The sequence below is a fragment of the Pinus tabuliformis genome, chromosome 1_2 (genome assembly GCF_031772625.1).
Source record: "Pinus tabuliformis cultivar Carrire ecotype Pingquan chromosome 1_2, CPIR1, whole genome shotgun sequence".
NCBI lineage: Eukaryota > Viridiplantae > Streptophyta > Pinopsida > Pinales > Pinaceae > Pinus > Pinus tabuliformis.
In genome coordinates this window covers 971,556,164-971,581,976 of record NC_142298.1, presented here as the reverse complement: position 1 = coordinate 971,581,976, position 25,813 = coordinate 971,556,164, and the positions used below count along the sequence as shown (strand labels likewise).

At 39.3% G+C, this 25,813-nt stretch overlaps 1 protein-coding gene across 1 annotated transcript in view; it reads left to right on the top strand.

The window, feature by feature from the left end:
• Window positions 1–25,813, top strand: part of LOC149209230 (nuclear pore complex protein NUP93A-like) — a 313,625-nt gene that overhangs the window by 236,720 nt on the left and 51,092 nt on the right. The window contains exon 13 of the mRNA XM_089396318.1: window positions 17,149–17,330. Coding sequence (XP_089252444.1) covers window positions 17,149–17,330 — 182 coding nt within the window. The remainder of the gene's footprint in view (window positions 1–17,148; window positions 17,331–25,813) is intronic.

Sequence of the window (25,813 nt, the reverse complement as noted above, 5' to 3'; positions counted from 1 at the left end):
GAAGAATATCACAAGCATACTTGGACTGGGAAAGGAAAATACCCTCCTTGGATTGCAAGACTTGAAGACTGAGAAAATAGTGTAAGTGTCCTAAGTCTGTCATTTCAAATTTCTTTTTAAGGCTGGACTTCACATGGTTTATAAGGTTGGGATCACTACCAGTAAGAATAAGATCATCAACATAAAGAACAAGGATGATAGGAGAGTTGCCCACTTTCTTGGTGTAGACAGTATTGTCAGAATGACACCTAGAAAAGCCAGATTCTAAAGGAAAGCTATCCATTTTGGCATACCAAGCCCGAGGAGCTTGCTTGAGGCCATAAAGGGATTTCTTAAGTCGACAAACAAGGCTGGAGTTTGTTTGTATGAAGCCAATGGGTTGTTCCATATAGATTTCTTCCTGCAAGTCCCCATGCAAGAAGGCAGATTTAACATCCATCTGATGGACTTACCATTTTAAAGAGGCAGCAAGGGAAAGAACAAGGCGGATAGAGTTCATTTTGGCAACAGGGGAGAAGGTTTCAGTGTAGTCAATGCCTTCAACCTGTGAAAAGCCCTTAGCAACGAGACGAGCTTTATGTTTATCAACTTTCCCATCTGGTCCATACTTGGTTCTGTAAACCCATTTACATCTAACAAGTTTGCGTCCCTTTGGTAGAGGAACAAGATCCCATGTATCATTTGTCATCAATGAATGATATTCTTCATTCATAGCTGCTTCCCAATGTGGATGGCCTGAAGCTTCTGCAAAAGTGTCAGGATCATGATTTACTGGAGCTTGAGCCAGTAAAGAAGAGGCTCTTTCAAACTGAGAACGTGTACGTCGCTGATCTGTAGGATCACCGGCAAGATCACCTGCTGCATCCCGAGTAGCACAGACCCTTCTTGGAAGTTGAGGATCCTGAGAAGGTGGGGGAGGATTATCATCCTCGCTTTCATCATCTGAAGAAGAATTGTTTTCAAAAGTAGAAGAGATAGGAAGAGGTGGCACATCCGCCGGACTAGGCTCGCAGGCCGATTTATTTTCATCAAATTTTACATCTCTTCTAATGATAACATTTTTGGACTTAAATGGAATAAGTCTATAACCTTTTACATCTTCAGAATATCCAACAAAAGTACATTTCTCACTCTTAGGTTCTAAAGCTTTATGCTTTTCATCTGGAATATGGGCCCATGCTTCACTTCCAAACACACGAAAGTGACTTAGATCTGGTTTAATGGAACTCCAAGCTTCTTCTGGAGTGATATTCTCTAGAACCTTAGTAGGAGTGCGATTGATTATATAATTTGCACAATTAATTGCTTCGGCCCAAAAACTAAGACTGAGTCCTTTAGATTGCAGCATACAATTAGCCATTTCCTTTAAAGTGCGATTTTTCCTTTCAGCTACACCATTTTGTTGTGGAGTGTATGGAACAGTATGTTGCATTTGAATTCCATTTTCGGTGCAAAAGTTGATGAATGTGTTTTTAACATATTCTCCACCATTATCAGTTCTTAGCTTAAGAATTTGATGTCCAGATTGTTTTTCAACAAAGGCTTTGAAGGACAAAAATGTGTTAAATACTTCGCTCTTGAGTTTTAAGAAGTATACCCAAGTGCGTCTGGAGAAATCATCAATGAAAGTTAAGAAGTACTTGCAGCCAGAGAATGAAGCAACATGAAGAGGACCACATAAATCACTGTGCACAAGCTGTAAAGGGGCTGAGGCGTGCCAAGAGGCACATTTGTCAAAACTGTCCCGATGATGTTTTCCGAGTACACATCCGGAACAAACACCATCTCTGCAAGATACCATAGGAAGACCTGTCACCATATTTTCTTTACATAGATGCTGAAGGGAGCGATGGTTTAAGTGACCAAATCGCTCATGCCAAAGTTTGCTCACTTCATCATTATGAGCAACAAATACTGAGGGAAGATTTGATGACCCAAAGTTGTGAAACTTATACAACCTTGTGGAATCATCAACAAGACCAGTAGCTAGAATCTGTTTAGGATCTTTTAGATCCTTGATTACAACATCATGAGGTGAAAATTCAACAATTTTACCTTCACCTGAATGAGTTATCTGATAGACAGATAGAAGGTTGCAGGATAAGGTTGGAACACATAATACATCATTAAACTGACCATTGTCTAGATGAACAGTTCCAGTCCCTACAACATTAAGAGATCTATCATCACCAACATATATATTTTTGGTGTTACAATCATTTAAAGAAGAAAACATGGCTTGGTTTTTGGCCATGTGATAAGAGGCTCCAGAATCAATGAGCCACTCATGAGAATGAGAAGAAGAAGAAGATACATTTAATGCATAACCAGACTGAGATGATTGACAACGACATGCAGAAAGTGCCATTCCGGAAGTTGAAGTTGAAGTAGGCTCCACATGGATGTTATGTTTCTTCATTGCGGCTTCCAAGGCTTCCATCTTCTTAAAGCATTTAGATTCTAAGTGGCCATCTCGATTACAAAAGTTACAATGTCTGTCAGTCTTCTTCCATTTGTTTTTATTGGTCTTATCATTTTGCTGAAATGATCTTTCATTTTGAGGCTGAGTTGGTTTAGGACCATTCTTTTGAGGATATGACTTCTTAGGATTCTTTGAATTAGGTTGCTGCTGGGCGGCTAACGCTTTCGTGGAAGAGTTTCCAAGATTAAGAAGACCAAGGTGTAAGAGTTTTTCTTGTTCTCTTATTAAGGAATCACAAAAGGAGTCAAAGGAAGGGGCCTTGTAGTCTTTTCCTTGACAAATGAAAGCTTCCCTTGTAGAATGGAAAGTGGAAACAAATACAGAGTAGGCTGGTCCCAACTTAGTAAGGATGGAATAAATAAGGTTACCATCTTCTTTCTTAACTTTAACACCTCTCAAGAGATATCTAAAGGTCTTGAATTTGGACAAGAAATCTTCAATGCAAGAAAAATTATGAGGATCCAAAGTAAGCAACTCATTTTCAAGTTGATGGGCTCTAATTTCATTTTTAATCCCAAAAACTTTAGCGAGTTTTTCTAATGCTTCATGAGGAGTTTCAAATTCTGCAATGTGGAATCTAAGATCAGGAGAAATAGACATCCCTATCAAACCACGTGCTTGATCTTGTCTATTTTCCCATTTTGCAGCCTTGTCTTCATCTTTTGGTTTCTTCTCTTGGTCTGTGGCTATTCTGAAGAGACCTTTACTTCTAAGTAAATCTTCCATGTAGGCTACCCATTGGAAGTAGTTAGTGCTGTCCAGAATGACTTGGCATGGACTTTCCATTTTTTAAAAAAAACTGAAGCTGAAGATGCTGAAAGTAAGTGTTCCAATGGATAGATCTCGAAAAAATAGGCGGTTTTAAAAAAAACGGCTCTGAAAAAGGCTTCCGGATGAAGAAGTTATGGCTTTTTGAAAAAAAATTGTTGACGTTGCCGGCAAAGTGCGCGAATGTGCGAGAATGAAAAAATCCGCCCCCACAAAATGGAGACTTGAACCCAAGACCTCTACTCTCTTAAAATAGCTTTGAACCAATTGATCTATACAAAAAATTTGAGAGAGAGAGAGAGAGAGAGAGAGAGAGAGAGAGAGAGGGGGGGCCTTGGTTTGCGTGCTTGCCTTGAGAAAGCTCTTTTTCCCTACAAAACACAAAATACAACACGAATATGCAAAGAAAAAACGAACCTTGCGGCTCGAAGTTAGCTTTAGCCAAAAAACTAGAAATTTAAAAAAAAAATCTCAAAGTTAGCTTTAGCCGAAAAACTAAATATTTTTCTCAATGTTTCTGATTTTCCGAGATCACACTAAGGTGCAGGGAAAAGAGCATACGCATGAGAAAAATCCTTCCTTTCTGTTTCTGATTTGCCCAGATCGCACAGAGTCGCAGGGCAAAGAGCATACGCAGAAATGAAAGGTATAGATTCGATTAAAAAAAGGGCTAAATAAACCGAAACCGAAATAAGCAGAGAGAAAATAACAGTAAACTGCAAAAAACACTATATACCTCCCGATCTGAAAAATGACGCAGCTAGGGCTATCGGAAACCTTTTTCTTGTGAAACGAAAGGGGTTCCTCACTGGAACAGATGCTCCGAACGCAACAGAGCAGTCCTCCCGGCCCGAAAGCAGTCAGAAACAACAGATCTAGGAAACGACAGCCGCATGCAGTTCTACCGGCTTCAGATTTGGATCACCAACAGACGCGGCCCTCAAATAGCTCTGATACCATGTAGGAATTTACAGGGTAAGTTCCTCAGAAAGAATACCAAAAGGGCACCGCTCACAACCAGAGCACAGATCAATACACCAGTATTTTTGACGTGGTTAAAACCCTCAAAGAGGGAAACAGTCCACGGCCTGTCCCAACGTGGGTACTACAAGCAATTTATTAATCAAAGAATGAAAATTTACATAAGCTTCTCTCATGCACGGATTACCCGAACAATGACCCTCCATGCACTTTAAATAGAACTCATGGACCAATCGGGTGTCAAGCCACGGATCAAGTGTCGGTAATACCGAGGAGAGAATGAACCGTCGGATCACTACATATCGTGATCGTCGGATTGTAAGTTACAAAATGTACAACGGTAAAGAAACACACTTTACCTAACTCTATACCTAACTCTATACTAGACCAAGTTGAACTTAACTATTTCCTATGTGTCGGAATATCCTAACAATTTCATGGTAATGTTAAAAATTTAAGTAAAAGGATAAAAATGAAGATTAAGGATAATGTCACTTTTACTTTAAGAATTTAACATTATCATGAAATTTGAATAACATATCAATACTATGAGAGGGGAATGGACCCCAAAGACCAAAAAACCAATTAATAAAACCATTTGGAGTCCCCCACACTCAGAAAAAACATAAAAAAAATAAAAAAAAATTGCGTTTTTGGGGTTTACTAGCCGCATGAAGTGAGCCGGCCGAGTTAAGACTAACCCGGCTGAGTCATGCCATGACTCGGCCGGGTCAGTCTTAACTCGGCCGGTCGAGCCGGTTCGACAGCCGAGTCGCAAATTTTTTTACCGGCTCGGACCAACTTGGCCGAGTCGGTTTCGAGTCGGCTAGCTTTTAAAACACTAACATTGGATGTGCTCTAGCCACGAAAATTGGTGGAGAGGCTAAAGCACATGAGATCTCCAAGACCCAAAAATGGTTTGGACAGATTCTAACTAGTTTGGGAGATATTAAAATAAATAATATTTTTAATGGAGTTCCTAAGTCTAAACTTAGGAAAAATAAAATATTAATGGGTATTAATAAAAGACTCGGTTAGAATGGTCCAAAAGTCATGGATCAAGCCAAATATGATCTTAGCTATTGATTAGAGATTTAATCTCGGTCGTTCAATGAGAAAAGTATATGAAGAGGCTTGAGGGTCAGTTGGAGAACACACTGAGGGAGACGAGGCAGTTCGATTTCTGAAGTGAGGTTAGCTGAAGAATTCGAACTAGTGGTTTGGAGAGCAACAGGAGTCAGCAAGTACGAAACAGAGAGTCGGGAGCAGCACCAGAAGACCAACACAGGTTGGAGAGGCAGACGCAGAGGCAGCAGCAGACCATGCAGTCAGTGGAGCGCTTGCGTGGGTGACGCAAAGAGGCCCAGGGCTGACGTAGATAGGTAGGGGCTGACGCAAAGTGTTTGGGAGCTACGCAGAGGTCAGCCAGGCTGATGTTAAGACTGGGAGAAGTGTTGGAGAATTTTCTCTTTGTTGGGTAAGCTAGTTTGGCACCTTGTTGTATTGTAGAATTACTGAATAATAAAATCCTCCCTTGCTGCAACGGTTTTCCGACTTTGGGTTTTTCCAGGAACCATTGTCAAAAATATGTGTGTCGATGTGTTGATTCTTGTGCATGTGTTTGTTTCTGTATTATGGTGTGATATCTGCAACATAATTTATTTTAATGTTTATCGAAGGAATTTCATAAATAACTTATTGGAAAATAAGTAGGTGAAGTAAATCAGTTGTTACAGTGATAAAATTTTCACATAGGGCCCATAGGAACCACGGGGATGGCTATAGATAAGGGGTAGAGCTCATGTATGGTTTTTTCCCACGTGCTAAATTTGTATGTCCCGACCATCTTTTGCATTTTGGGTTAGATTTCCGGTTGAGAGTGGCCAAATTATATTTTTTCCTTTCCTTTTCGCTGCATCAACCTCTGGGGCATCGTTCCATGTCCGACCCAAGGTGTGGACAAGGCGAGGGGGAGGCTAACCCTATGTGCATCCAATGGACACATGTGGACCTGGATGAGAAAAGAGTTGAATGGGGTTAAAATGAGGGGAGGGTAGTGATGTATGTGGTGTTGGGAAGCGGGAATGTAACCAAAATTGGGATTTCTCATGTAGTGCGAGCCCTAAAGCTAATGGCTAGTAAAAGAGATCCCATGGGACTAGGATACAAGGCTAACTACCAAATCAGGCAAGGAGACAAGAGTACAAACCTAGCCCACTCTTTCTACCGAATGCCCTCACAAATCCATGCCCAAAAGTGTCCATGATAAGTAAGGAATATTACTCAACTATACCAATGAAAAGCCATATCTCCGGGGTTGGGAGGCCCAACTTGAAACATACAATCATAACAGATGGGCGAGGGACCACATGGCCAGCGCAGGTGTCGGAGATAATGACACATCGAGCTATCTGGTTGCTACAAGGGGCTATTGGTTGCAGGATTTTGACCATCTAGGAGAAATTTTTTTCTCTTATGCATACTACCCATAGGGGGTGGGTAACAGGGATGTCTCACATGATGGTGACAAATGACCATTTTAGAGGTGACCTAGCATGAAATAATTTGAAAAATATTTACAAGTTACATGGGCTTCCAAAGATCATTGTCAATGATAGAGATGCCAAATTTAAAGGCAATTTTTGGAAAAAACTCTAGAAACAAGTTGGAACATCCGCCAACATGAGTTTATGCTACCATCCCCAAACAGACAACCAAACTGAAATTGTTAATGAATACTTGGCAGCATATCTTTGTTGTTTTGTAATAGATAAGCAGAATAAGTGGGTCGAATGATTACATCTTGCTGAATGGTGGTACAACTCCTCATATCACAGGTCAACTAAAATGACCCCATTTCAAGATCTTTACAATTTTGAGACAAAATTTCCAGTAGTAAAGGGTCAACTAGAGGAAAACCAAAAGCTTATTCGGACATATTAGGAAAACTTAGACATTGCAAGAAAGCATATGAAGCAACAAGCTGATCAATATAGCACAAAGAGAATATTTGAAATGGATTATTGGGTATTTGTGAAACTTCAACCTTATAAACAATTGTCCCCTAAGCAATGAGGGAAAACATGCTGGCTGCTAAGTTATATGGACCATATCAAGTTATCAAGAAAATGAGTCAAGTAACCTATGTGTCGGATTTTCCAGATAAAAGCCATATCTATAGTGCTTTCCATGTACCATATCTCAAGAGTGTTGGGAAAATACCAAACAACATAGACAACACCTCCTAAATTGGATGACGAAGGGAAAGTTATACTATAAGCAAAAGCTATCATTTCCAGCACAGAGGAGAAATTATGCTTCAATGTAATTAATTAAGGAATATCTCAGTTAATGGGAGAACCTGTTAAAAGAGGATTCCTCTTGGGAGATAGAAAAATTTTGTTAACAACATCCTTCATTACTCTGCTTTGAGGACAAACCGACAAAGCATCTTTAAAGTGGAATGCAATGTTTTATAAATATGATGATAAGATATTGATAAAGTAAAGAAAAATAAATAAATAAATATTTGAAAAGACAACCTTTTGGAAAAGGTATCATGGCAATCCGTAATGAATATTTAATGGGTCCCTCATTGTAAACATATCATCTCATTCATTTTTCTTGTACATATATATTATTTTGTGCTGTTGAGCAATTTAAATCTTATTGCTGTACCAATGGCCAAAGTGTGCCTCCCCACTGCTGCTTTCCCACATCACTGAAAGTTGATGGAACATAGGTTATTTTCAGCTGTGACTGCTGGGGTTATGATGTTTTGTTAGAGCTCTACAAGGCAATCTTCTTGCCTTGTGAGCATTCCTGCACTTCTTTCTTGCTTTGCTTCTCCTTTTAAACCATTCTTTATGTAATGAAGCTGGAATTCCTTTGGATTTGGGTTGAAATTGGAATTTATCTGAATAGTTTATGTAATATGTGCATGAGTTTACTTATATGTCAAAGTTAGTGCATAGATTTTTGAATGTAAATACTGGATTCAGGACAGCTTTTAGAGCCATTTTGTGGAACCTGTTCACACTGTTACTTTCCACTCAGGGTTGGAAAAATCCACCTTGTGTTCAGACGAGGGTGTAACAATCCATATGCATGTTGCAGTTTTATTTTACTCTAGTTTTATTTGTTTTTTATCATACATTCAGAACATCTTTGGAATGCCTTACGTCTACTCTACCTATTTAGAAATGTTGTTTTAGCAATTTTGCAGCTCTGATTTGTTGTCATCTTTTACTGCAAATTTTTACATAATAAAGAAGGAAGAAAACTATTCCTAAATTATCAAATCATCTATAGCATGAATTAAGGAGGTGCTTCCATGTTTTTTGTTCTTGGATTTCTTTTGGCATTTGGCTTTCTGTAAAAAAAATGTTTTCATTAGACCCATGTCATTGATGTTGGTTAAAGTATTTCATTCCTGGAGCTACAACTGGAAAAGATGACTATACCGCCTCTGGCCTTAGATCCTGAAGGGCATTTACAATCCATCATTGATTTGAGGCGATGGTAGCCACAACTTTCAGAATTTGCAATGTCTCACATGTATCTCTTAGATGAAGCTGATGTTATGCTTGATCTGAATTTTAAAAAGTGGTTTCACCTATGTTGGTGTAAAAATCTAGTTGCGACATCTAAGATTTGGGTGCCAAACTGATCCTTAAGTTTTGTTTTTTTGTTTCTATTTTATTCCTCTCGCTTTGTTTGTCACTCTGTGCGAATGTTATGGGTTTGTTTATTTGTTATGCCCTTTGTTACCACTGCAACAAATTTTATTTGAAGTTTACATAATTAGGAAATAATAACTGTTGGAACCTACGTTGCATGGGTTCATGAACCTGGGGATTCCGGTACGGGTGCTTTTGAGAAGAACCCATAAGAACTGGGTTCTCCATTAAAAAAATTGGGTTCTTTTGTCCTGATGGGTATGGAGAACCCTGATGATGGGTACTTGGAACCCAAAATTGGGTTCTTTGGGGTTCATTTTAGTTTTTTTTTTTTAGTTAATTTAATGGTGTTAAATTGGCAACTAGGGCAAAACTCCATGTGGGTTAGCTTATTTATGGCAGCTAATATTTTTATTGGATCCCTCTCGTCGAGAGGTGTAGGTTTGATCCAAAGATCATCCGATTCCGATAAGTATTTATGGAGATATTAATTTATTTTGTTTATGTAATTATTATCAAGCCGACCACCTCTTATGTAGGCTCTAGAAGCCCAACCGACGTGTCTATTCATCATCTTCGTTTTGGTATAAATAGATGAGGATTTGTTATCATTTTGGACATGTATTCTTGATGTGATCTCCTCTCCACGTCTTGGGTTTTGAGAAGGAGAGTCACAAAAGGAATACGCTGCCCTAGTTTGATGATGCCCTAAGCCGCAGTCTCAAAGGAACAAAGAACAGCTGCAGTAAGCCGCAGTCTCATAGGAACAAAGAACAGCCGCAGTAGAGTCATAGATCAGTGGGCCGAAGAGATCCAACGTATATGAAGCCAAGCCGCAGTCTGGTATATAGAACAGCTGAAAAGAATTACACGCAGTCAATGAAGGTCACGTATACGCTAGAGCTAATATGCCGGTCACAACTCTAATGCACAGGTCATGTCACATATATATATTCATATACGCTGAAATACGTTCTGAAGAAACATGTGGAGACCACGCACTTGGAATGCTGTCATATATCACAATCATATAATACGGGGAATGAAGATATTTATTGGAACGCAGTCAGGATGGAGGCAAAGATGCGTAGACACATATATATCACGCAAGCCCTAGATATGGCAGCGTGGTTTATGCTGTAGCACGCAGACATATAATATGCTCTCCGAAATCCTCATTTGTATATACGCATAGCATCACGCAGCTCATACGTTGTAATGGAGGAAATATATACGCACAACATTACACTGTCCATACACTATAATGAAGGCAATACGCACAGCATTACGTTGTCCATGGAAACCTTTATACACAGTTAGTGAAGCCACAGTAAGACCCTATGTGCATTCATGGAGACAGTCATACAAACTCAAATACTTTTGATGTTTTGAAGAGCAGTTACAGTTATACGCAGTTAAGGAGAGATGGACTTCTCATATCCGCAAACAGAAGAAGATTCACATTAGGGCTTGACTGCACCTCGGTTGGGCATTAGGTGCAGTCATGGCAAAATCTCAGGTACATGATCTAATTCGATAAGGACGCAGCATTAACTAAGGTCTGGTGTAGGTTCCATTCTCAGCATACCTGTAGGTGCAGTCTAGATGAATCTCAGATCTCATACTTTGTAGATCATGGATGGATGAAGGAGAAAGGACTGCGGATAAGGTTACAACATTAGCATGAAGTCTGTGCTATTAATGTCGGCATATACATAAGTGTTTTTGTGCCCTTACTATCCTCACTGTCTGGGTCTAATTGAGATCATAGTAATCCTGTAGTTGCTATCTCAGTCTTAGCATTGATGTGATCATGTTGGAGAGTATTTAAGTGATGACTGTGTTTACTACACTCTAAGCATAATCTACAGTGATAAAATGGCTTACCTGTAGCAGCCCTATCACAATGAACAACAGTGATAGAATGCCATCTGTCATGGCAGCAACATGATGATGATGCACATGATGATCATGGACATGAAGGGCAGCATGATGATGGATAAGATCATGGACATGAGCAACGTGATTAGTGAAGTATGGTGCAGTATGAGTGGTACAGCAAGAGAACCAGATGCAGCACGATGATAGGTGAAGGAGTCACCTTGGAGAATCAGTTGAAGCAGAATGCCTTCAACTGATCTCATTGTTATAGAAGATATTCTATGCTCAGATCTATTCAAGTCAAAGTGTTGACTTCTGTTGTAATTCGTAGAACATACCAAAAATTAACATGGTATCGGAGCTGAGGTGAAGATAATGCCCAAGCAAGAGTGAAAGAGCAATCACCAAATACAGTTGGGACAAGACAAAAGGATCAATGGGTTCCTCATAATACACCTAGGGTGAAGTTGAAACAGAGAATGTTATTAGAATGGCGCAGCAAAACTTCTGATGGCATCACTTCATTGGGAAGTTCAGATCTAATGGTAGGAAGGAAAGGTAGATGTCTTGGTTATGAGTTCGGCCCTTATGCGCAGGAGTGCCCGAATGACAGAGATGCGGGTCATCAAAGACAATGGTCGACTCTACCACGAAAGCAAGGAACCCCAAAATCTCTTTTATGTACCTGATTGAACCTGATGTCCATCTCAGAAATGGAAGTCAAAGGTTACAAGGTGGCACTTATCGATGGAAAGGTACGTGTTTGAAAATAGATTTTTTTTAAAGATGTTTTTGAGTTTAGGGTTGTATCAAGTTGCAGGAAGTCCACTCGGGACCATGTCCATTGACTCAGCACCGAAGGTCTGTGAGTCAGATGGGGACTAGGATGCCTGAATTCAAAAGAAGCATGAAGGTACATGTCTGAAATGTACCGAAGGAAAATATTATAAGGGGACCATTCCCCTCATGCAGCTGGTTCACAAGTTTGGAACAACCCGAGGAGTTTGAGAATCATGATCAAGGAATCTCATGTATACAGGTGGAAGAAAGCCCTCTATGGCTTGAAGAAAAACACCTCGGGCATAGTATGAGAGGATTGATAGCTGTCCAATGCAACTGAGATTCACTAGGAGTGAAATCGATCCAAACCATTACTCGAAGGTTGTGGATGATGAACCTCTCGTACCGGCACCTATGTCTGACAGGTGCAGACCCTCTCACTTATAGGAGACAGAGGGAGTTGGATTCTGAATGTGAGAAGATAAGCTGCAAGCTTGTGACTGCCTCGAGGATCCTAACTTTCAGAAGTTATATGGTAATGATGTCAGACCAGATTTGGGAAATGCCTCTGAGTTTCATAAACTCATTTGCATTGATGTTCTTGGAGAACCTCCATCCGGACATCTGTGTTGCAGTTAGCATGGTGAGCTCATATTTGGTTGAGCCTCACTAGATTGGTGCCAAGAATCTTCTAAGATATCTTCAGGGCACAATCTCTCATGAATTGAGATACACTGCTGGAAATATGAAGCCACATGATTATTCGAATGATGAGTGGGCAGGCAGTATGAAGGATCGCTAGAGCACTTCTCAGTGTTGTCTACCTCGATATCCTGGAAGAGCAGAGGAAACAGAAGTTGGTGACTCTGAGCACCACCAAGGCAGAATACATTGCTGATAGTATGGCCTTCTGTGAGGCAGTCTGGTTGCTGAAGCTCTTCAGTGAGCTGTTTGTACACATGATGAATACCACTGTGAATCTCTATGACAACCAGAGATGGGATTCGATTATTGAGGAATCACGTATTTGACAATTGCTCTAGCAGATAGACATCGATTACTGCCTTATCTGGGATATGGTAAGTTGATGATCAAGGAGGCTCCATCACACTGAGATGATGTACAAGACAGAGCCCTGAGGAAAGATCAAATTTGTGATTTTCCCGAACGACTTGGAGTCGTCGAGAGACCTTTGTAAAAGGGTCCTGCACGCTGCATACATTGAGCTCTAGGAGCTTTGGGGGGCTTGCAGTTCTATTGGAGCAACATACGACCACAGGGTGACTCACCCTCCCCTGGTGGTGCACACTGAAACAAGATGATTCGCTCTCTTGTGGGACAAGATGATTCGCTCTCTTGTGTAGCAGGATGATTAGTTCTCCTGTGAGGCCTGGATTGATGTGTTCTCCATGGCGATTGTAGCAGGATTGATGTGTTCTCCTGTGAGGCCTGGATTGATGTGTTCTCCATGGCGATTGTAGCAGGATTGATGTGTTCTCCTGTGAGGCCTGGATTGATGTGTTCTCCATGGCGATTGTAGCAGGATTGATGTGTTCTCCTGTGAGACCTGGATTGATGTGTTCTCCATGGCGATTGTAGCAGGATTGATGTGTTCTCTTGTGAGGCCTGGATTGATGTGTTCTCCATGGTAGCCTGGATTGATGTGTTCTCCATGGCGATTGTAGCGGGATTGATGTGTTCTCCTGTGAGGACAGGATTGATTAAGTTCTCCTGTCGAGGCATCCTACCCATGCAGTCTGGGACTCATGGGAAGTACCTCTCATCTGATCAATGAGCGGGGAAATGAAGTTAGGGACCATAGTAGTACCGATGGACGCATCGTTGTATCTACCGTACTCCCTACGCTAGGATGTCCTCCATTGATCTGGGATCAATGATACTGGTCTGGGACCAATGGTAGGAGTTGTACATGCTATGACGCTGACTTCGGGTCGGCTGAGACTGGTCTGGGACCAGTGGTACATACTCCGAGACTGACTTCGTGTCAGTGCAGTACTAGTCTGGGACCAGTGAGAGTGGTACATACTATGACGCTGACTTCGGGTCGGTTGAGACTAGTCTGGGACCAGTGGTACACTCTCTGAGACTGCGATACTAGTATGAGACCAGTAGTAGGAGTGGTACCTACTATGACGCTGACTTTGGGTCAGTTGAGACTGGTCTGGGACCAGTGGTACGCACTCTGAGTCTGACTTCGGGTCAGTGGAGAATGGTATGAGACATTCTCGATCAATTCTTCTTCTTCATAGTTCAACAGAGCTGAGCAGAGTAGAGCTAGCAGAGTCAGCAGAGCAGAGCTAGCAGAGCCAGCAGAGCTGAGCAGAGTAGAGCCAGCAGAGCTAGCAGAGCCAGCAGAGCTGAGCAGAGTAGAGCTAGCAGAACCAGCAGCGCTGAGCAGAGCTGAGAAGAGCAGAGCCAACAGAGCTGAGCAGAGAAGAGCTAGCAGAGCCAACAGAGCTGAGCAGAGCAGAGCAAAGCCAACAGAGCTGAGTAGAGTAGAGCAGAGCCAGCAGAGCTGAGCAAAGATGGGCAGAGCAGTGCAGGGCACTGATGGCAGAGATAGTACAGTCGCTCATATGGATCAGCAGATGGAGTTCCCCCTAGTTGAGAGGGAGTGTTAAATTGGCAACTAGGGCAAAACTCCATGTGGGTTAGCTTATTTATGGCAGCTAATATTTTTATTGGATCCCTCTCGTCGAGAGGTGTAGGATTGATCCAAAGATCATCCGATTTCGATAAGTATTTATGGAGATATTAATTTATTTTGTTTATGTAATTATTATCAAGCCGACCAGCTCTTATGTAGGCTCTAGAAGCCCAACCGACGTGTCTATTCATCATCTTCGTTTTGGTATAAATAGATGAGGATTTGTTATCATTTTGGACATGTATTCTTGATGTGATCTCCTCTCCACGTCTTGGGTTTTGAGAAGGAGAGTCACAAAAGGAATACGCTGCCCTAGTTTGATGATGCCCTAAGCCGCAATCTCAAAGGAACAAAGAACAACTGCAGTAAGCCGCAGTCTCATAGGAACAAAGAACAGCCGCAGTAGAGTCATAGATCAGTGGGCCGAAGAGATCCAACGTATATGAAGCCAAGCCACAGTCTGGTATATAGAACAGCTGAAAAGAATTACACGCAGTCAATGAAGGTCACGTATACGCTAGAGCTAATATGTCGGTCACAACTCTAATGCACAGGTCATGTCACATATATATATTCATATACGCTGAAATACGTTCTGAAGAAACATGTGGAGACCACGCACTTGGAATGCTGTCATATATCACAATCATATAATACAGGGAATGAAGATATTTATTGGAACGCAGTCAGGATGGAGGCAAAGATGCGTAGACACATATATATCACGCAAGCCCTAGATATGGCAGCGTGGTTTATGCTGTAGCACGCAGACATATAATATGCTCTCCGAAATCCTCATTTGTATATACGCATAGCATCACGCAGCTCATACGTTGTAATGGAGGCAATATATACGCACAACATTACACTGTCCATACACTATAATGAAGGCAATACGCACAGCATTACGTTGTCCATGGAAACCTTTATACACAGTTAATGAAGCCACAATAAGACCCTATGTGCATTCATGGAGACAGTCATACAAACTCAAATACTTTTGATGCTTTGAAGAGCAGTTACAGGTATACGCAGTTAAGGAGAGATGGACTTCTCATATCCGCAAACAGAAGAAGATTCACATTAGTGCTTGACTGCACCTCGGTTGGGCATTAGGTGCAGTCATGGCAAAATCTCAGGTACATGATCTAATTTGATAAGGACGCAGCATTAACTAAGGTCTGGTGTAGGTTCCATTCTCAGCATACTTGTAGGTGCAGTCTAGATGAATCTCAGATCTCATACTTTGTAGATCATGGATGGATGAAGGAGAAAGGACTGCGGATAAGGTTACAACATTAGCATGAAGTCTGTGCTATCAATGTCGGCATATACATAAGTGTTTTTGTGCCCTTACTATCCTCACTGTCTGGGTCTAATTGAGATCATAGTAATCCTGTAGTTGCTATCTCAGTCTTAGCATTGATGTGATCATGTTGGAGAGTATTTAAGTGATGACTGTGTTTACTACACTCTAAGCATAATCTAAAGTGATAAAATGGCTTACCTGTAGCAGCCCTATCACAATGAACAACAGTGATAGAATGCCATCTGTCATGGCAGCAACATGATGATGATGCACGTGATGATCATGGACATGAGCAACGTGATTAGTGAAGTATGGTGCAGTATGAGTGGTACAGCAAGAGAACCAGATGCAGCACGATGATAGGTGAAGGAGTCACCTTGGAGAATTAGTTGAAGCAGAATGCCTTCAACTGATCTCATTGTTATAGAAGATATTCTATGCTCAGATCTATTCAAGTCAAAGTGTTGACTTCTGTTGTAATTCGTAGAACATACCAATAGGTAGCTAGTTCTTCATCTTGTGAAAGGAATTGGAGTACTTGTGCCTTTACCCATTCAATAAAGACAAATAGGTTGGGCTCAAAGAAGACAGAGAACTTAGTGTACATTCATAGCACACTTTGTCTCATATCTTGAAAAGACCCTGGGTACAAGGAGGGTCCTTTCAAGAGATGGGACCAATACACAGATGATGCTATGTGTGTGGATGGGGAGATACAACCGGTTGGCCTTATTGAGCTACCGCTAGGTTCTATGGATGAGCAGGAGCCTCAAGATGAGAGTGATACCTGCCTGGAGAGCATGCTAACTGAAGATCTGAGTGATGCTGATGACATGGCTTGAGGAAGCCATTATTCACTATTAGCTATTTCTATTTTAGTATTTTAAAATTTCCTAGTTCTTGTTTGGAGACGCCTCAAGGCAAATTTTGAATGTAATATGACAATGGACATATATCACGATTCTTATTAATATGTAAACTCCAATTTGCACTTGATATCAAACTAGAAATTTTGAAACTTCATTGTGAATGTTCAATGATGTGGATATTTAAATATTTAAAGTTTAAATCATAAATATTTTAGTTTTCTTGTTTAAAGTTGAAAAATATACAAATTCATATATATTATAATTTATAAATATAATATTTGTATATTATATATATAAATTAGAATATACCCCCGACGAACCCACGCACCCTGTTTCCAAAAACAACATACCTGTCCCCATACCCGTCCCCCGACCCACGTTTCCTAGCAACATAGGTTGGAAGGTTTCTACATCTCTGTTGGTGTAAACAGAAGCATAATTGTACAGATTTGGTAATTTATGAGAGGTACCAAATTATTGATCCATAAGTTTGTTCTAAACTGAGTATCATTCTGATTTTTAGAACTAAAACACTGTATATTCTGTACTGTTCTACTGTCATAAAAGTTCATGAGTACTTGATGTATCTGTCCACTCTAAATTTCTGTTGTATTTGATTTTGGTTTATTGAATTCTTCCAACGTATTACTTTGATGAGGTTTATTTTGGTCAGTCATTTTTTATCAAGTTGCAGTGCTCAAATAACCTTATGATTTTCTTGATGATTACAGTCTGTTGAAATTCAAAAGCGGGTGGGTGCATTTGCAATGGCTTTGGAGACAGTAAACAGCTGCCTTTCAGAAGCCATTGGTGCACTGGCCCGAGGTCGGGCTGATGGAGATAGCAGGACTGCTGGTTTGATTTATTCGGGCAATGATATCTTAGAAGCATACAAATTTGCTGGAGTAGCAAGGTCAGGCTTCCTTACCTCTATAACCACCTATACCCAAGGTTGTATAGATGTTGGCAAAGTTATAAGACCTTTGCTACTATGGCCCTTTGAATGAGAAGGGAATTTTGTAGTGCTTGCTCACAATCTGATGGACATCAAGTGAGCAAATTTTTTTTTTTTTTAATCACATTTCCCGCTTAGGTACATTAAAAATGAAATTATATGGGCACATTTGTTGCATGTACATGAAAAGAAACTTGTACAAGGACTATGCTGCTATAAAAGTCATAAATTTGCAGCTGAAAATATACTGAGCAAATGGTATTATCATGTGCAACCTCAGTTGGATTGGTAAAGGAAGTCTCTCAATAGATGGTGCATGATGAATTCATGGATCAACATATTTGAAAGTCTTGAAAAACTGTATTAGAATTAAAAGCTAAAGAACAAAAGCAGACCCAAGCATGGTTTTATCTTGTCAACAACCATGATGATTGTTCACTCAAAGAATGTTACAAAGAAATTTAATTTTTTGCATGTTGGGTTCGTTTCTTCTTCCCTTTCTAAAAAGAATTTTAAATGGCCTTTTCAGATTATCTACTTCCATTTAATGTCTTCTTTATTAAATTATATGGGCTCCGGCTAAGTTATCACGGTCTAGAGTCCATATGCATAACTGTCAGGAGCTTTTGAAAAGTCAAGATGGACAGACAGACAGACACACACACATTCATTCATGATAAAAATTATGAGCCAAAAACACACACAATTTAGACATGAGAGAGTTCCCATTAATATATTATATTAGGTTTGTATTACAGGAAACTCCACCTTGATTTGCTGGAAACACATTTATGCTAAATTACCCGGATTCAGATATGGATACGGATCCAGATTCGGATTCACTAGATTTTTGAAAATCTAAGATCCGGATATGGCAAGGATACATCAAGTACAAAAAAATATAATAATATTTTTAAATTTAAAAAATATAATATACAAATGTAATATTTTAATGTTAATATTAATGTTAATTTTAATAAATTTAATATATAATTTTAATATTTTAATTATTATAATATTTTAATGTAACCGGTAGAAAATGTAACATTATAATATTTAATAGAAACATCAATCCAAAGCTAGTCTCTAAATAACATTATAATTTAATTACAATAGTCTCGAGTCGCATTCTAAGTTGAAAATATTTACACATTATGTTATATTTCTATAATTACACATAATAACATTATAATTTAATTACAATACTCAAGTTAATTAGAAATATAGCAAAATATTCTAGTCTTATTAGGAACACCATTCTGTAATATCGCAAGCATTGAATATAATTACAATAAGAGAAGAAAACAACCATGAAGAGAACGCAAGAGAAGAAACTAAAGGAGATTCCACCAAAGTTTCCAAAACTTGGGCTCAAGTTATTAGCAATTCTGCTAATAAGGAAGGAGCAACAAATATTTAGGTTGACAACATGCAAGATAGTGAAGGCAAGGAAAGACAAAATAGGGCAGCGAACATAGTTATTAAAAGGGTGAAAGACTATGGGAAAAATGAATGTACTCTTGACCTTGCAAGAGACTTCTTGAAAGACAAGTTGCTATGGCAAGGACAAATATGCCAAGCATGGAGGGTGGGTAAGTTTAACGGGGAGAGAGCCGGGCCCATAAAAAGTCATTATGCCTAGCTTGTGTGATAAATATATCATTCTAAGCAAGAAACATCTCTTGAGGGGTTCTTGTTTTTTCCTAGAAGAAGTTTTAACTGTAAAACAACAGGAGGAAAGAAGGGAGGAAATTTTAAAGGTTAAGGCAGCAAGAGATGAAGGCAAGAGAGCATGGATTTATAAAGGCGCGATTTGGACCTGCTTCCAAAACAGAGCAGTAAGATGGTAATAAAGAAAAGGCAACAAACTCTTCAACAGGAAATCAGAAAGCAAGGTCAGTATGGGAAAGTAGGAACAAAGACTCAAATGTGAGTCTTGCATGTCAAAATAAATAACAATCAAGTCATACCGAGGTTTCCTTCAGATTAATTTGTTGGAACTGCAGAGGTTACCCATGGAGACGAGGACCTGGGTTAGGGCCTATTGCGGAAGATAGAGACATAATTTGCTTCATAAAAACACATGAGCATGAAGGGTGCAAGACACCTCAGTTTGAAGGATACTGGAAGATGGCAGTGTGGAACAAGGCAACAGGGAATGGCAAAGGGCATGGGGGTATCATGGTTTTAGTAAGGGAGAAAGAAGGTCGTCTCATTTAGTTAGAAAAAGAAACTAAAATAAGCAATTCATTTGGTTTAAAATATCAAAAAATGGAAACCACATCAGAATTGCAACACGCTATTTTGCGCTGCAGGTTTCAAAACTCTACAAAGGTAGAGGGCTTGGCCACAAAGATCCATTTGCAGCCTTAAAAGTGAACATTGCAACATATTCACAACTAGGCGAAGTCCTTATAGTCGGTGATTTCAATGCTAGGACTGCAAGTGAGCAGGCTAGCATTCTTTGTTGTAAAGATGATTGTGACCCTATTTGGCTTATAGAAGAAAGTAATCATCAGTGGGAAAGAATTTTAGAGGACAAGGGTTGCAATCTATTTGGTGAACAATTGCTTATTCTATGTGGGGCTTTTGTTTAGTCATTTGTAATGGCTTGATTAGATGGGCAAAGTCCGGTAATTTCACTTGTAATATTTACAATGGAGCAAGTGTGGTAGATTATGTAATTTGCTCGCATGGTTTGTGTGAGAACATGGAGGAAGTTTTGATTGGAGATCAGCTGTGGGACTTGAAATTAGATCACAAGCCAATTTATTTATGTTTCTCTTGGATTGGAAAGAAACAATTAGAGTAAAAAATTCAGCATGTCGAACAGAATCTCCCACAGGGCAAAATTCTTTTGACCCTAGAAAATTGTAATACCTTCAAAATGACGCTAGAGGGGCTCTTCGAGAAGGAGAAAATTACAATTCACAGCCTTCATAGTCATGAATTAATACATTTAATTCAATGCGCACTTGCAAAGTGCAAAAGAGCAAAATTTAAGAAGTTTGAAACAAATTGTTTTCCGGTTAATGCTTGGTTTGACGAGGAATGAAAAAAGGCAAGGAGAATGTGAAAAGAGTCAAACAAGGATAACATAAAGATCAAAGCTTAAAAGTAGTTATTAAGCATGAAAAGGCCGATTTCATGGTTTCAAGGAGGGAAGAACTAATCTTCCTTGGGAAAAATAATCCCAAATTATTTTGGAAGGAGCTCCAACCGAAAAAGATACAAATTGGAATTAATATTACAACTTCTAAATGGTTTGACTATGCAAGACAACTCTATGAGCAGGTTCCCAAGGTTGACCCTCACCCTTTGGTCAACAATGATACTGAACTCTTCACGGTACAAGAGATAGAGATGGGTATCAAGAAGTTGGGTGTTGGAAAAGCAAAAGACTTAGTTGAACTCCAAGCAGAATATCTAAAGTGGGGCTCAAAGTTTCTTGCACCTCACATTACAAAAATCTTCAACAGCATCATACAACAAGGGCTCCCCACAGATTGGACAACTAGTCTGGCAATACCTCTTTTCAAGAGCGGTGACGTCAATAATCCCTCCAAATATAGGACCATCGTGATAAACCCTTTGCTTGCAAAGCTATTTGGAAGCATGCTAGAAAACAAAATTAGCAAGTGGGCAGAAGAAAGAGATAAGCGTGCTAAAGGGCAAGCAGGTTTTAGACCTAAACATTCCACAATTGATCATTGTATAACTTTAAGGCACATTATTGACAAAGTTTGGGAGAAAAAGGAAGAAGTCTTTTGCTGCTTTGTTGATTTCAGAAAAAGCATTTGACTCGGTTCCTAGGGATAAGCTTTGGCACAGAATGGAGGAACTTCTGGTTCCTAAACATTTGAGAGCAGCTATGCATAGGCTGTATGAAGAGGTGAAAGTCAAAATTAGAACTTCAGCAGGCATTTCTAAAAGTTTTAGAAGCGATATTGGGGTCAAGCAAGGTTGCTCACTATCTCCTACCCTTTTTGGTTTATATATCGACAAGCTTGAGGAGTGGTTAAATTCGCAAGGGGGTGATGGTATCTATTCTGATTGCTAAATCGGCTCTTGGTTTGCAAGAGCACTCTCTATCCCTTGAGGATTTTTGTAGAAGTGTGGGGATGCAAGTCAATATCAACAAAATGAAAGTAGTGGTCTTCTCTAAGAAAAGAAACATAACCAACATAAGTCTAAGTTACCGAAAACTCCTGAAGAATTTTTCGGAAATTCCTGAAGAATTTTCCGGAAACACGGATCCATGTTTCCTATACATAAACGGATACAATTCTTGTCCGAAACGTTGTAAAAACGTTTTTATGCCGTTTCAAAAATTAGAAACTTTAGATTTGGAATTGGATATGTTTCCAAGGGATTTAAATTTTCTTGGATCTGTTTCTGGATTTCCAGAAACGTTTGGATTTGTTTCCGGATTTCAATCAGATCCACGAAAATTGTGATCAGAATCCACCCTTAAAATGTTAAAAATCTTGAAAATCTGTATAGCCATAAATAAATAATAAAAATGAAGAATTCAGATTTGCAAATAAACTCACTATAAATAGAGTCTCATAAAGTCTTTTCTAAATCTTTAGAAACAACGACACTCCATATATTTATCAAGGATTCTTACTAAGAAAAAGCTAGATGTTCAAAAATGCAAATAAAAGGGTTTGATGAATGTCTTCGTAAAGAGATTTATTTGAGCAATTAATTTTCATTTTGGTTAAGGTCTTGTTAATTGTCATTGATTTTGCTCTTGATTTCATAAATCCCTCCAATATAACAAATCTTCTCTAGCCAATCTTGTGCATGCATATAGTCATGAGACCAAGCTGACATTGAGAAGATTGAAATGTTCAAATAGATCTTGATGGAATATCCCAATGATGCCATGGGCCTTTTAATTGTCATGCAAGGAAGATAGATATCATCTTCCATGCATGACATGTTCTTTGAAGGAGTTGGACTGGAAAGCACAAAGGCTGTAGCATTTCTGATTACATTATTAATGATGATGATAATATGTTGAATGTTATAATAATCACTAATATTGATGACAATGTTTATGCTGAATTGATGATGATGATTTGTTTATGTTGAATTCATGATGACGACTATGCATTTTTAAATATAGATTCTAGATTCTAAAAGATGAATGGTAATATGATATATGTGTGTGTGTGTGTGTGTGTGTGCTATTTCCTTGCCATATCGTATCCTGATATTTTGAAAATTTGTCGTATCCGTTTCAATGCAACTCAAGCATAAGTTCTACTTTGAAGGCAACATTTTGGAAGAAGTTGCGGATTACAAATACCTCAAAATTGACTTCAACAAAAATCTAAGCTGGAATGATTGTAGAAAGAAAAGAACTTTGGGGGGTTGGAAAGCATTTTATGCTTTTCAAAATAGGTGTAGAGAGGCAGAGTTATGGGACTGGAAAACCACTCAAACTCTTTTTGGGCTTCTAGTGATTCTCTATGGTTGTGAACTATGGGCCAGCAGTACATCCGACATGCAGTGGAGACAAATTGAGAAAATTCAAAAGCGTTTGATTACAAACAAATTTAAGATTAAAAATGCAGTTCCTTATGATATCTTATTAAGTGAAACATGGACTGCTCCTATTGAAGCAATTGCTATAGTGCGAGTCATAAGGTATTTAAAAAAAATTGAGCAAATGGAAGAGGGTAGATGGCCTAAGGTTGTCTTTAATGATAGATTGTGCAAGAGCAAAAAGACTTGGATGAAACAAAATAACAAATAGTTTAGTAAATGGGGTATTGGCTTGAATGCGTGTCCCATAAACAACAAAGAGATAAAAGCTTTTGTTATGGAAAAGTTCCACACGCATACTTGGGGTAAGGAGCTAGGAAGAAAGAAAAATTGCTATATTGAAGTGTTTAATTCCACTCATAGTCATCAACCAAAAGTATACATAGAGGCCACTATCTCTTGGAGAGCCAAAATTCTTATTGCTTGGTTAAGGACTAATTCTCATCGACTCCGTTGTGAAATAGGGCATTGGAAAAGGCCAAAGGAAGTGTGGGAGGAAAGAGTATGCATTTTTTGTTCTTCCGGAAAACTGGAAACAAAAAAACATTTCATTTTGGAATGTGAGGCCTTCAAAGATAACAGGAAAAGTTATGCAGATATGCTGGGAGTGAGCTGTTGGGATAATCTATTTAGCGAGGGGTTTGTCGAGAAGCTGGGAACATTTATTTTGAAGCGTCATAGAAAAGGGCCAAATACATCAAGCAGATGAAGAAACAATCTGTCCCATAGGCTATCTTTAGCCTCGTGGAATTTAAAAATAATTTCTAATAGAGCATAATTACAATACTCTCAAGCATTGAAGATAATATCGCCGGATTTTCTTTCCTATCAACGACGATGAGGAAGAATTTGACGTTTTGTCCATGAAAGGTTGCCGCCAGGTTACAAAGCTCACCTGCTCTCAAAGCTCTACAAAAGTGTGCCTTCACCGTTACAGCCAACTTACAAACCGTCGCTGCCTCCTCCGCTGCCTCTTCACTGTTGCTTCCTCCTCCGCTGCTGCTTCACTGTTGTGGCCGACCAAGACAAAGCATAAAGACAAGACACAAATCAAGACAAGACAAAACCTAAACTGTAAAAACCCGCTTTTAATTTTGAAATCTGTCGATATTTTGTGAAGGATCCTGTTCTGTCATCGGGATCCATTTCTGGGCGTCACGATATATTTCCGAATTTCAAGGATCCTCCACTAAGGCGTATTTTTTCCGGTTCTAGCTAGATCCCAATCCGGATCAGATACACGGATCCGTGGATCCTGGACCCTCGACCAGTGGATCTGATAACTTAGCATTTATGTGATTCAGAACTGTTTCCTTGAGGATAACTCCTTTGAATCATGGTCAAAACATTTTAGTGGCGTTTCAAATGTTTGAAATGCTTTATCAACTGTTTCAACTGGTGTTTTGGTTGGTGTATTGGTTGTTTCAGCTGACGTTGCAGTTGCTAAAATGGAAAACAAACATTAAAAAAGAAAAGAAAAATGCTCACATTAATTTCTTACAAATGAAGTGATAAATAGAGGACTTGAGTCTCTCTTAATGATAGTTCTCATTTCCAAAATGTGAATGCATTTCCACATATCATGCAATTTAGCTGCTTCCATTTCTGAAATGGCTGCTCCCAGTGAAGCAGTTTAGTCATAAGATGTTTTGTATATAAGCATTGTAAAACCACTGTTTCCATCATGAAAGGTCTAAGCACTGTTGTTTTAAAAAAATGATATCCTGTTTTAGCTGAGCGTTATTTGTTTTCAAATTTCCTTTCAGGGAATGGGCGTGCTTTCGGTTTTAGATGTGTTTTCTTTTATTTTTTAATTATTTTAGTTTGTGATGTACCTTGAAAACCCTGGGATTTCTTGGAGATATCTTAGTTTTATTATGCTTTGTAGAAAACTCAGGTGATTTCAGCTGTGCACCTAGTTGAGGATGCTGTTCTCATGGTGTCCCTGGTCTCAATCCTGAGATGTATGGCATGGCTTCTGGTTCAGCATAAGATTTGCTCTGAGAATGCATTGTTGCCTATCAGTTAGAGAATACTTCGCTTAAACATGGAATACAATCTTTGATGTAGATTTTGTTATCTCATTCATTTGTAAAGCACAAATACTTACCCGTTTTAAAATTCTTAGATGATGTCAGCCATGGACCTAGTTCAGCATGCTGTTCCCATGTTGTCCCTGGTCTCAATCCTTGGATGTGTGACACTGCCCATTGTTGAGCATAACATTTGCTGAGAGACAACATTGTTGCATGTCACCTAGAGAATACTTTGCTTAAATGAAGATTACAATCAATGATGTTGATCTACATACTTTCCTGTTTTAAATTTTCTCAGGTTTAGGCATATCACAGGTGTTCTAGTTTTTGAAGTTGAAAATTACTCTAAGAGGAATATAAGAACATTGTCCCTCGGATGCATCCACCAGGGTGGGGGAACACCCCCCACTTTTCCCGTTCTCCTTGGATCGGCGGTTGCTTGGGTAAATGTTTCCCCATGCCCCCCTTTTGTGGTATCTTGGGGAAATGCATGGGGGACGTGTTTCCCCAAAATGGGGACTTGTGTATCCCCTCTAGAAAAGGGGTGCTTCGGGTTGTCATCTCACAAAAAGGGGATTTCTGGGAGTTGCCTAAGAAAAGGGGTGCTCCTGGGCTCCCCACTAGGAAAGGGGTGCTTCTTTGTGCCCCCTAAATTTTCCCTGTAAAGGATTCAAAATTGGAAAAATAAAATGCAAAAATCACAGCGAAAACAAAAAAAATATACAAAAGAGCCCTACCTCACTTCCACTTTTATTTACCTTCACTCTGTGATGCTCATTTTATTTTAAATGTTCATTGTTCATTGTTAATATCCAGTTTTAACTTTTGACTCTTGACTCTAAAATCTGA